We start from the raw sequence: 12,520 nt of genomic DNA on the forward strand, positions 1-12,520 counted from the left end.
GATGACATATTGCTGGTGCCTGACCTCCCACTCGGCGTACTTTGTGCAATTGTTAGCCTGGCCAGCCACTATTCATCAAAACCTTGTGCCAGAGTAGATCGTGTTGCTCAAAGACTTTACACTGGTGTGTGTGGACAGCCTGTAGTGTGTTTACTCAAAGTCAAGATAATCTTGCATCATTTCCCCTTGTAAAGAAGTGGATGAAAGAACCCCTACAGAGTTGAGCTGTGCCACTGAAATGGCTCGCGGCCCAATGGCAACAAGGATTCCTCTGAGACGTGATAGGAAGCCATTTATGCTTGTCTGCATTCTGATACCTTTGGGTCTTGTTAGTCTTTGTTTCACTTTCCGTTGTTTCTTGCTTTTTGGTGGTGTGTCCATTTGACACATTTAGATCATGCTGTTTTTTTCCTGGTCGGATAAGTGCACTGTGTGGATTTATACTCCAGTGAAAATATCATAGATACCACTGCCACTTTGACCCGCGAAGACAGACTGAACATGATTTATAATGCCCCTCAGTCTGCAAATACGCAATAATGTACCAATACTTTTACATATGAAAAACCGTATTCCAGAACGACCAGTTTAAATCAGTTCATCAGTTTGAACCGTGTACGGAATGATAGGTCATCGGAGGTTTATTAGCCAAATTGTGCGTTGCTGTAGCACCATGCTAATCAAACAGGAGCTTGTAACTGAGTTTACACATGTTTCTATTTTACTAGTAGCACAGCTACACACAGCAGTAGCAGCAGGAACCTGCGGCATTTCATCCCTTTCACTTTACGTAACCCAAGTAACATGCAGAGAAGTTACATCTGTAACGGAGACTTTGCAGGGTATTTCAAATGGAGTCAGCAGTAGCATCGTACATCAATATCAACATTTTGTGTATGGCTAGTTGTGGCGGCGGATGCTGTGCACGGTGCAAGATGGGGCAATACCCCCCATAACAAACGTCCTGAATTTCTTTAATTTTTCTGTGCACCAAATGGCCAAAGCAGCGCGTTTCGCTTTGTTCATCATCACTAATGATGTGCTTTTTTCTTCTTCTTCTTCTGGTTTCGATGTGTTCGTATTGCACGTGTAGTGTGAGGTCGCAATCAAGCATCGGAGCGTACACATACATCGTGAGTTTTTCTTCCGCGTGCGATCTATTCGTACAATTGAGCTGGGTGCTTACCCCATGACAGGAAACCAGGAGAAATTGATTAACAAATAATAATTAACAACTAAAAAAATACATCTATATTTGTATAGTCAATGGGTTACTTGTCCATTGATTTTCTCAAAGTTTCAGTCTCATAGAGAGATGTTTCTTTGTCTATCCCACAAGTATCACTGTCAGCTTGTCTGTAAAGTTTATTCACGTTCCATCCCAGCAGCTCACAAAGTTAATGCTGTGAGATGCATCATTTTTTCAACCATGACAACCTTTTTTAGTTTTGTTAATATTGTCAATGGTGAGAAGTGTTATTGTTGGGTTTGAATAAATTTGATATAGGCCATCCAATTAAGGTAAATGTTATGTTATAATCTGAGGAATATTTTATTTACTGAGGAATGAGGAATATTTTATGTTATAGATTCCCCCTGCGGGATTGCCACCTTGTCATGGTCAGGGGTTTGTGTGCCAGGCAGGACACACAAGTTGGACAGGTCTTGGGTATAGAGGCCTGACAAAGTGCAATCCAAAAACAGTTATCCAGAGCACCCCCCACCTCACTCCTTTGGTGGATCTAACCTGCACCTGGGTCCTCCCCCTCTTTCTGTGTTGTGACACTTGTCTGAGTGAAGTGTCAAGTAAAGATCTTAATTAGAGATTTTTTTTTTTGCGCTGCTTGGGGGTGTCAGCCATTGTAGGCTCCAAACCAGATCCCATGGATGACCTTTCATAGGTAACACTGAACAAATACAATTATTGTCTGTTGTCACGACTACGGACTTACGGGGGAAGGAAGCGCAGAGGTGTGACATGTTGGGAAGGGGGTTTTATTTATAAACAATAAATGAACATAAACGCGGCTTGGTGGCCGAAAACAGTTTAACTTAAATAAAGAACTGAAACAAACCCGTAGGCGTGTGCCGATTGCCAGAACTCAAAACATAAACTCATTCACTAACTGAAGTCAAGTTCATGACCGAGTGCACGAAAATGCCGGAGATTTTGAAGGGGCGGAAGTCTCTGGCATTTATGGGCCGTCAGGATTGGCCACCGGTGTTGAGCCCAGCTGCAGTCAATCCTGACATCTGTATTGTTTGCATTTTTGTTTATTAAAGGATTGTAGTTGTCAGTTATTCGTGATTTGGTGTAAATCACTGTGAGTCAATCTTAAAATATTCAATAGCAATACTAAATTTTAAATAATTTAAATTACAAGATTAATTTAAAAGTACTTTCATATTGAGATCATATGACTGTGATTACTGCAATGAATAATTATTTTATGCATATTATTTACAAGATTCATTGGTGTGTTTTAGTAATTAGCAATTTTACAAGTTCTATTACGAGTTCTACACTCTGTTCAGATGGCTGTTAAAGAGAAAAGCGGTTTAAATCAGAATATTCCGGTCATGGGAAATCTCATTAATCTCATCTCAGTGTGATTTGTTCAGTCAGAGAGCCCACATGTTGTGATAATAAATGAAGATTTAAGGTGTAGTCTAAAACGGGAGATCAATTTCCAATGCTAAAATATTAATGAGTGGTAAATTGACTGATATTTCTGGCATCAAAAAGGTAAAAATGTGGTCTTTGGTTGCTTTCAAAATACAACTGGCCAGAAAAAACACAATGTAATAAAAATCTGCTACTTCCATCTGTTATAAAACACTACTGCGAAAAACAAAAAAACCACGTGTTCTAATTAACCCTCAAAATCCCTTTTGTTTTAGCATACAATTTCTGTCCATATTTAATTTTGTTCAGCAGCGAAACTGGACTGTCTCCAGACCTTGAGCAGACAAGCACCATTATTTGCCACCTCTGCTGAACAAACGTCATCACGGAGTCCTATTCAAATACCCATTGATAAATTGCAGCGCTTAATTGGCTTAGCCAGCATTGTTTGGGGATGCATTTTCTTGTGAATGCAGAATAATTTTTCCCCTTTTTTCCCCGAGCTCTAACTTTTGGATGAATTGGTTGCAGCACAAAGCCACTGCAGATGCGCCGAGCGTATTCACAGTGAATTAGTTTTTAGCTTAGGTTTCGCTTGTTTGCAATTGTTTACAACAAAGCCTTTGAAAAAAATCACTAAATTACATTGACGGGAATGAAAATCAAATAATAGGCCCATTCATCAGTGAAGTCGGCGCAGTATAATTTCAGCAACATTTTCAAACGCCTGTTAAAGTATGGATCCAAAGTTTGTGGGAAACAGGACACCCAGTTATGCATATGCATCCGATTATTACATTCTAGATCATATAAACCCCCCTATCTGTTCTGTACATTTTATGACACCAAACCTAGTCCTGGAGGGCACCAGCCCTGCACAGCTTAGAACATCAGATGTTCTACCACACCGGATTCAACTCAACAACTGGGTGGTAACAGGTAGAGAGGTACAATCAGGCGTGCTAACCAAACACCACACATGTATATAATAATAGAAAAAATAATATATAATATATTAAAATGTTGCAGCTCACATGTAAATTTAGCTTGAAATTTTTAAAACAGTCTGTATAATCTGCACCGGCCTTGTTGAAATGTACAGGTATAATTCCGTAAGTAGGAAGATGTTTTGACCCCATGTGACATGCAGTTCAGAAGCTCCAACAGTCAGCAAATATCACCTCTCTCATATAACATCCAATCTTTCCTGGCTTAGCTGTACAGCGACCCAGCAAGGGCATTCCCTCGGAACGAGCTGTCTGAATATGAGTTTATGTGCTAGCTGACTTTGTATGAGAGCAGCTAGGATAAACCTGTCTTCATGAAATGACCCCATGCGTCCCCGGTGGCTGCTCATTAAGTTTAGGCTATTGTGGCTTTTTCAACTTTTTTGACAGCTCTTGTGAGATTTGCCTAAGCTATTTTTAGGTTCTTGTTCTGTGGCTGTAGTATGAGTGCTGTCTGCTTGCTTCAGCCGTCGGACCTGATTGGACCTATATTTATGCCAGAAATTGGTAGTACATGTGTAATATGATGAATATATTAAATAAATAAAATAATGTAATATAATGAACTTGTGACCCCTTGCCACAAGTATATAAAAAGAAAATAACATGGAGACGAAGTCTGCATTTTAAAAATGTTTTTTTACACTCTCCTGATCATTGCATGTAAGCCTAGTGCATTGGAAATCGGATGTCTTGTAGGGGTTATGAATAGTTATACAATCATGTTGTCACACATTGTGCACAGAAATGTCAGTCTTGCAAAAACAGAAAAAAAACAGGGATTTCAGGCTAGGCTGCAATAACCCTTGTAAAAAAAAGGTGACAGAGAGAATGTTTTTAAAAATTGTCAAACTGTCTTAAAAGCACCACCAACAGGCATCTGATAATCTAATTCTTTATTCAAGTTTTAAAGGGAAGGATTTTTACAGAATCTCTGATTGCTCCAGTTGTCAGAAAAAGGTCACTGGGACATTTCGTGTGAGACCCAGAGCCTAAATGACTGTATTCTACTGGTGTGTTGGGTCCGTCCACACCAAGGAGGCAAAAAATATGTAGAAAGCATGTTAAATCTTGCATCCTTGGTGAATATATGGATCAGGTATCTTTAATCATGTATTTTTTTGCCCATACTTTGTCAACTTTTCCTTCCTAAACAGTGCAAAAGATTGGGACATTTTTTCCAAATGAATGCAAAACTGCTATAATAAATTGTTGAGATTGCATCAGATTAACCCATGACTATTGTCCCACTGATAGTGACCAAATGAAGCTGTTAACTATTCAACGCAGCTCCTGAGTGTGTAGTCTGAACCGCACACCATCACAATGTTCATATTTCTGCAATCTGATAGGCCTGAAGAGCAAACAGAACAACCAAGCTGTGTGCCGAACTCACAGCATCTGCCAACATCGGCCATTTTGTTCATTTTGTTGCATTGGACTGAACTAATTCTCTTCAGAGAAGGTCTGGCTGGCAGAAGCCTAATGAATAACACACTTACCTATGAACCAGAAGACCAAAAAAAAAAAAAAAAAAAAACGACAGGTTCAAACCGCATTTACTTCCATTTTGTCCCTGAGTGTCTCCATGGGACTGTCCCTGTAACTACTGATTGTAAGTCACTTTGGATAAGGGTGTCTGATACATTCTGTAAATGTAAATCTGTTTTGGGCGGGGTATTCGGGTGATTTATCACGCACTGTCACACTAATTTAAGTAACCACTGAAGCCACAACCGATCCCACACACATTCTCACCTTCGACCAATATAGGCACACTTTTGGACAATGGATGGAAACCCTACAGCAACACAGGGATAGATATCACAAGACCTGGGAATCCAACCTCTGACCTTGGCAACATTTTTTTTCCATCCCTTTCTTTGTAGCTGTCTGCGGTTTTTGAGGCTTATCACCTCAGTTCGATGACTTTTGTTTGATCGTGGTTTCGAGTGCTGGTTGTCCTTCATGACCCTGTGTCCTGTCTTAATTTCAGCAGGTTATAAACACTGTATGTTGTTTTGAAGGTGCTGAAAGTAACTATAAATTCGTTTTTTCTGCCGATGTGCTAATATTGTGCTAATATTATGTAATAGGTCAGCATCCTCAAAAGCATATTCCCCCTCTGATGGACCAGGGATTCTCCCTTCAACACATAACACAACCTTTACTTTCCACTGCAGCAATAGTTTTCACTTTGGCTCCATCTGGTGTTCAGAATCTATCACTTGTACTGCCTGTCCTCCATTACCGTTCTATTGCTTAGGTCACAGTCCAAAACGCCTGAATTCATTATATTTACATTTACAGCATTGATCACCGATTTATTCACCACGCGCAAACCCCCACAATAGCGGCAGGCTTTACCGTTTATGGATTGTAATGCGTGGGTTATGTTTTTGTGTTACCATTATCTAGTTTTATACATAATATTATAGCTCTTGATTCTCATGAGATTCCCCGCTGGTTGCTTAATTTCCACCTCCTGAATAACGTTCTTTCTCTCGGTCAGAGTTCAGCCCTGATACAGTCTCTTGTCTGTCTGAGAATTGCTTTTTACTTCCCTGTCAATGGATGCCAGTCACCAGCCTGTTCCTTGTCTGGTTTGTCAAGTTTGTCAAGAGTCTTTGTTTGCACTTGCACGCTGACGGACGACTCCTTTTGTTAAAGCTGTGTGGACTATTCAAATCCATCTTCTTCCTCTTTTGCCCACCTCCATCTGGTCAGGCCAGTTTGATAAGTAACAGCACCACTCCTCATACTACCGGCTAAAATCCATGGAAGCCAGTGGCTGACGTGGCAGAGTTGAAAGGATGAACCATCAATTCAGCATCATGGTTCTCTCATAAAGATCAATACAAAAAAAAAAAAAAAAAAATGTGTTTGATGCTATAATTTTTAAACTGGTTATTCAGAAGAGACATTAGTTCAACTAAAGCTTTGCAGATATCCAACAGGAAGGAATTATTCTGACAAATGCACACTGTACATAATTTAAAATGCAAGGTGTTAATGAAGGAAACAAAAACATGACAAGTGTCACCGATTGCCAGCGACAAGATCAGGATCTTTTACACTTTATTACACATTTGTTAAAACATGCTGAAATATTAATGAACAGGGGGCCTTGTTAGGCTCAAGAATGAACACGTCAACTTTGTCAGTCGAATTAAATTTATATTATATGCCACCATACAATATCATTATAGGTGAGAGTTGAATATGGCTCACGTAGTTTGATTTTCCCGTCTTGTTGAGGGTGTCTGGCTGTAGCGTACGTTACTGCTAAAGCCCGAAGGACTAATTACAAGCAACCCAACACCAACACCTGACACCTTTGCTCTTCTCCATGTGTGGGGATGCATTGGCCTCCTCCCATTTTTTTACTCGCTGGGCATTGGAAAAGAAATTTATTTTTGCAAATTGTGAATCGCAGTTTATACAATATAGCTTTCCCGTGAATGCACCCCCTCACCGTGACACACACACACACACACACACACACACACACACACACACACACACACACACCCTGATCACTGTTACGTCCCGTGGTGATGTGCTGTCTGTGTTCTCTGTTCTCTGTGTTTTCCTTTTTGTAGGAGGAGCCTGTAATTACGGAACTCCTCCCATACCTGGCAACATGCAAAATCAAATGCAACACATTTTAATCTCTATATTCTATTCTATTCTATTCTATTCTGTCTTTCTGCGCGCACTTAGATCTAGTGTGGTTGTAAAGTTGAATCGGAGGGAGTTCATTTCATGTACACATATTAAACACATACAGGAAACTATACAATAATCTAGTATAACTAGATCAAGACACACGTTAAGTGAGTTTTAACTACGTTTACCAGTAGAAATAATTATTAAATAATTAGTGAATATAGTTCATCCTGTTTGGACGTAAAACTGCAGGCCGACACGTCACACCTCAGGTAACCATCCAGTCCCCCCTGACACGGTGATTTCATGCTCATAATTCACCTACCTTCGGTCCACAGGCACAACTCGTCCTACAGAGAAAATATATTTATTCGTGTTAAATTATCTGACCTCTGTATTAAAACACACACACACACACACACACACACACACACACACACGCACACACACACACACACACACACACACACACACATTCGTTCCAGGTGGCGGCTGGAACGAATAACATCGACAGGTAAATATGTCTATTTTTCAACAGATACTTGTATTGATGAGTACTTCGAACTTGATGTTTGAAACAGAAGTGCCGTGTGAGGTTATGTAAACGAGCGGTTTAACCACGACGCGTGGACTGGAAGTTGAAACCTGTTCCGGAAAAACAGGTTGGAGGAAAAGAAATCACCTGGCATCAGCGCCTGGTCTCTACACTTTACTCGGCAAGATCGTCGTCGTCACCACCACCACCATCATCATCATCATCACCATCATCACCATCATCACCAGCGCAGGTAAGCCCGAACACGTCGCTTTCGAGTTGACAGAAGTCGACAAATTCGTTCGCGCTGGGACGCCAGCAATAAGAGAGTACCCGAGGGCCGAAACAGCGTGCTTTTTTGGGGTTAAACAGCGTTTGATCGCGCTCATACAGTAACAGTAACCGTGGCAGCGCGCTATATAAAGGATTTAGCCTAGCCACGCATTTTGTTCACATTTAAACCTCAATAAACGTAATGCTAAGCCACGTAACATTACCGAAAGACCTGCGTTTAGAACTGGTTAATTATCTATAGGAACGTAAGGTGTCCAGTTACGCAATGATTTTTTTTTTACTGTAGAGCCGTGGAAAATATAAATGTGCCGTGTTTTTATGAGAGCTTCAGAAAAAAGAAAGTAAAACATGAAATTCAGGTGAGGCGGGTTGCCAGATATCGTTTTTATTCACCTGTGCCGTACGTCCAGCGGAGACCACGTGTACTAGGTTTTCCTTACTTTTGGATCGTGTGCTGTCTTTGTTCTGAACGGGGAACGAGTCGCACTCTGGATTGAAGTTTGCGGAGACACATTTGGCGACACATTTGGCGATCCTGTGGTTCGGCAGCACACAGACTAGGCCGATTAGCCCGATGCCCCATTTATGCAAATCAGGGGTGTGTCTTGAGGCACGCTGGCAATTATATATTTTCACCCCAAACAAAAGTGCAAAATACCCAGTCCTTGATTGACAATTTATTTGTAAAATAAATACGTTGATTAAAATAATCAAACCTGGCAACAACTTACCACACCTGTGATGGGTGTAAAAAAAAAAAAAAAAGAAAAAAAGATTGGTAGTGGTTGCATAACAGGCACAAATTCATTGGCCTGTCAGAGAATAAAAAAAAAAAAAAAAAAACCCTCTTCACAGATGGATTCAAACAACACGCAGTCACCAGTGCGTATTCTTGTTACTGGTGGCTCGGGTCTCCTCGGAAAAGCCATAGAGCACGTGGTGACGAAGCAGGGCGGTGCTAGAGATGGAGAGGAGTGGATTTTTCTGTCCTCCAAAGATGCCAATCTTACGTGAGTACAGTACTATCCGCTGTCCCCGACAAAGTATAAAACAACACATTTTGTCGCTGCCAGAAATTCATAGTCTGAAATGTTACTAAAAACCCACACACTGTTACAGGCTGGCCTTTGCTTTCTAGGTTTGTACACTGTGTCCAATTATCTGTATTACTGGGGCAGATGGACCCTTCCCATGCTTTCTGCCCCGCCTGCTATTAGGTGGAGGAGGGAAGGGTGTTGCATTTGAATGTAGCGCTTCTGTTGGCATAACAGGAAGAGCTGGATTTAGTCACACACATATACACACACACACACACACACACACGCCTTCCTCTGCAGTCAGTCACACCCAGCTCTCTGTTTTGCAGGCCCCACCATATGTACATTTGTTGAACCATAAATATTTTCTATTAAATTTCTGCTATTGGAAATGTTTCTGTCCACCAAATGCTGACCCAAATGGATTGCACTCTTTGGTTTTAGGGACTTGGCACAAACCCGTGCTATTTTCGAGAAGCACCGGCCAACGCATGTCATCCACTTGGCTGCAAAGGTCGGCGGGCTGTATCTCCACATGAAAGAGAACCTGCAGTTCTGGGTATTACGAATTATAATGAACAATTAACAAAAATTAACAATTTAATTATATCAGCTAATTCCCCCCTCCTTGGATTTGGTTATACTTAAAAATATCTTCAATGGTATGTCAGTCAATAAAATAGATATGGAGTAAATGATGTATATACATTTGTCTTAATTATATTATAAATAGTGTCAGCATGTGAATTAGAGAGAGTTCAAACTTTCTGTATTTTATATTGCAGAGGGACAATATCCGGATCAATGATAATGTTTTGCACACTGCTCACGAAATGAACATCAACAGGGTGGTGTCCTGCCTGTCGAGTTGCATATTTCCTGATAAGACAACTTATCCCATTGACGAGACCATGGTAAGTTTTCTTCAAACATGAAAATGATGGCGAAACAGCACTTCTGAGGCGATGGGATAACCTGATACTTTTCGGGTTTGCCACTCAGTGTCCTGTTTTTAATTGAAGTAACTAGGCAAAGTGAAAACGAATGCGACTATTGTTTGTGGTATAACCTGTAACCTGCAGCATACCTATTTGAGGGCCTTCGGCCCACGTGTCTTTAGCACTCAGCATTTAAAATAAATGAAAATAAAATGATTTAGAAATAGACATTTGCGTTTGAAATGTAAGAATACTGTAATAGTATTTAATGTTTGCATTCGCTCTTGTTGGTATTTTCCTTCATTTGATTCTTGACATCCCTTCTGTTCTCTGGCCTTTCAGCCACCTGCGCCAGACTGTGCTTTTAGAGTCTGTTTGCTCAGTTGCAAATCTTAAAGCGTAGCCATGTGTTAATAATCGGTTACATATTTAAGAAATTTTAAGTAGAACCCCCTCTAGTCCAGTTTTTCCTGTTTCTGTATCTGAACACTCTCCTCTCCTGGAGACAGTGGGGACAACACCATGTGTTGAGGAGAAGGAAGGTCAGATTGGTCAGGGCAAATAAGGAGAGGAATATTTGGTTGGGAGAGTTGAGGAACCTCAGGAACCGGTGTTCAAGCGTAACCAGGACAAAAGAATGAGCTATTATCGTTATTCTTTCTTATCAGATCCACAATGGACCACCACATGAATCTAATTATGGATACTCCTATGCCAAGAGGATGATTGATGTGCAGAACAGGTGAACATTCACAACTGGAACTACATGTTTGTAAAAGGGGGGTGTGTTAAACCGCATATGTTTACAGGGGATATCGTTCGCAATATGGCCGGAAATACACCGCTGTAATCCCCACCAATGTGTTCGGCCCATACGACAACTTCAACAAGGAAAATGGACACGTGCTGTCTGCGCTGATAAACAAGACTCATACTGCGAAAGGTATAATGCATGTGCATAATATGAACAAAGGCACAAATAAACACAGAACTGATGCCATCTGTCATGTTCCTATTCCCTCGTTTCCAGTGGAAGGGTCTCCCCTCCAAGTGTGGGGGTCTGGGAAACCACTGCGGCAGTTCATCTACTCACTGGTACATTATGCTGCATAGACGTTGAGCTGCAATTATTGTATGAAACATGCTATATAAATGATGTTGCTTAATAGAATTGTTATTCATCCCATGTGATAGGACATAGCCCGGCTCATTATTTGGGTTCTGAGGGAGTATGAAGAAGTAAGCCCCATCATTTTGTCAGGTGGGTCAAGACTCCAAGCAGAAACAATGATCCTGGAGTGTTATGATATTAATATATTTTATTTTATACTTTTTGTGGAAGAAACACCTACATAAAACCCCTGCAGAGGATAGTTTATGATCAGTTCAGATACAGGTCCCACTTTTTGATAAGTGGGATGTTTTGCTTTGTTTAAAAAATCAGAACCACATTTTTTTTCTAATATTGGAATGTGCTGAGATTTATTTTGCTGTAGTAAATATGTACAATATGTCTGCATTTATTGTTACAGTTGGAGAAGATGATGAGATATCAATAAAGGAGGCTGTTGAAAAGATTGCAGAGACCCTGGAGTTTAAGGGGGAAATTGTTGTATCCTTCACAACTGCGTATCACTGCTATAATGCAGTTCTTTTCTGTGTCGTGTGTGGCTAAAATGTCTTTTTACCAATACCAATTTATATAACTGTTACCTTAACCTAATATCAGTACGATACCACCAAATCAGATGGTCAGATAAAAAAGACGGCCAGCAACGCAAAACTGAGGAGCCTCCTCCCAGATTTTGAGTTCACCCCATTTCCCCAAGGTTGGCGCTCACATCCACACACCTTATATTTATATAAGGTGTGCCATACTAATGGCTTTGCACGCAGTTACGTAAAACTCAGATGTCATCACCGTATAACTCTTTCCCTTTTTTTTTAAGCCTTGAAGGAAACCTGTGACTGGTTCTTGAACAACTACGACATCGCCAGAAGATAATGCACCAGCACACCACCGACTGCTGCCAGACTGCATATTTTAATGTTAATTTATTCAGTTGATTTCTTTGTGTTGATTTGCCTTTCGGGATGCATAACATGTTCTTTCTTCTAAACGCTGATCATAGACACGTCTCCTGGTTTTAAAGCCAGTGCTGCTGTTTCCTTGGATTGACAATCATGTATATAATTTCATTTCCTTTTTTTGTAATCTATTATATCTGGGTGTATACAAATCAACATAAATAGTTACAATTTTATATCTGAATGGTGGTTTTGTGTTGATTTGTGTGTGGGGGAGTGCAAGTGCGTACTCTTCAGTACTATGTACTAGAAAATACAGTTGCTGTGGTTTTAGGATGGTGCTGGTCAATGAAGAAACAGAGTGAATATTGTTCCTGGAATGTTAT

The 12,520-nt window shown here is 40.5% G+C and overlaps 1 protein-coding gene across 2 annotated transcripts; it reads left to right on the forward strand.

Moving 5' to 3' along the window:
• The first annotated feature begins 7,644 nt into the window (after positions 1–7,644).
• On the forward strand, positions 7,645–12,378 carry LOC114797661 (GDP-L-fucose synthase-like). 2 transcript variants are annotated; one of them, XM_028992617.1, is made up of 12 exons: positions 7,645–7,816; positions 7,965–8,090; positions 8,987–9,141; positions 9,613–9,727; positions 9,954–10,082; positions 10,775–10,848; positions 10,916–11,049; positions 11,137–11,201; positions 11,301–11,367; positions 11,639–11,718; positions 11,836–11,935; positions 12,056–12,378. In XM_028992617.1, the coding sequence occupies exons 3-12, from the start codon at positions 8,987–8,989 to the stop codon at positions 12,109–12,111; spliced, it is 975 nt and encodes a 324-aa protein (XP_028848450.1). In that variant the 5' UTR covers positions 7,645–7,816; positions 7,965–8,090; the 3' UTR covers positions 12,112–12,378. The 2 variants fall into 2 exon arrangements, with proteins under 2 accessions (XP_028848450.1, XP_028848449.1); XM_028992616.1 differs by having other exon boundaries at positions 7,645–8,090.
• The last annotated feature ends 142 nt before the right edge of the window (positions 12,379–12,520 follow it).

This window comes from Denticeps clupeoides, chromosome 10 (genome assembly GCF_900700375.1).
Source record: "Denticeps clupeoides chromosome 10, fDenClu1.1, whole genome shotgun sequence".
Classification (NCBI taxonomy): Eukaryota; Metazoa; Chordata; class Actinopteri; order Clupeiformes; family Denticipitidae; genus Denticeps; species Denticeps clupeoides.

What these genes read in the sequence shown, in the direction of transcription:
- LOC114797661 (XM_028992616.1), top strand. Translation starts at nt 8,987, where the DNA reads ATGGATTCAAACAACACGCAGTCACCAGTGCGTATTCTTGTTACTGGT. An exon ending in TCCAAAGATGCCAATCTTAC is followed by an intron (nt 9,142 to 9,612) that starts GTGAGTACAGTA and finishes CTTTGGTTTTAG; the next exon opens with GGACTTGGCACAAACCCGTG. An exon ending in AAGAGAACCTGCAGTTCTGG is followed by an intron (nt 9,728 to 9,953) that starts GTATTACGAATT and finishes TTTATATTGCAG; the next exon opens with AGGGACAATATCCGGATCAA.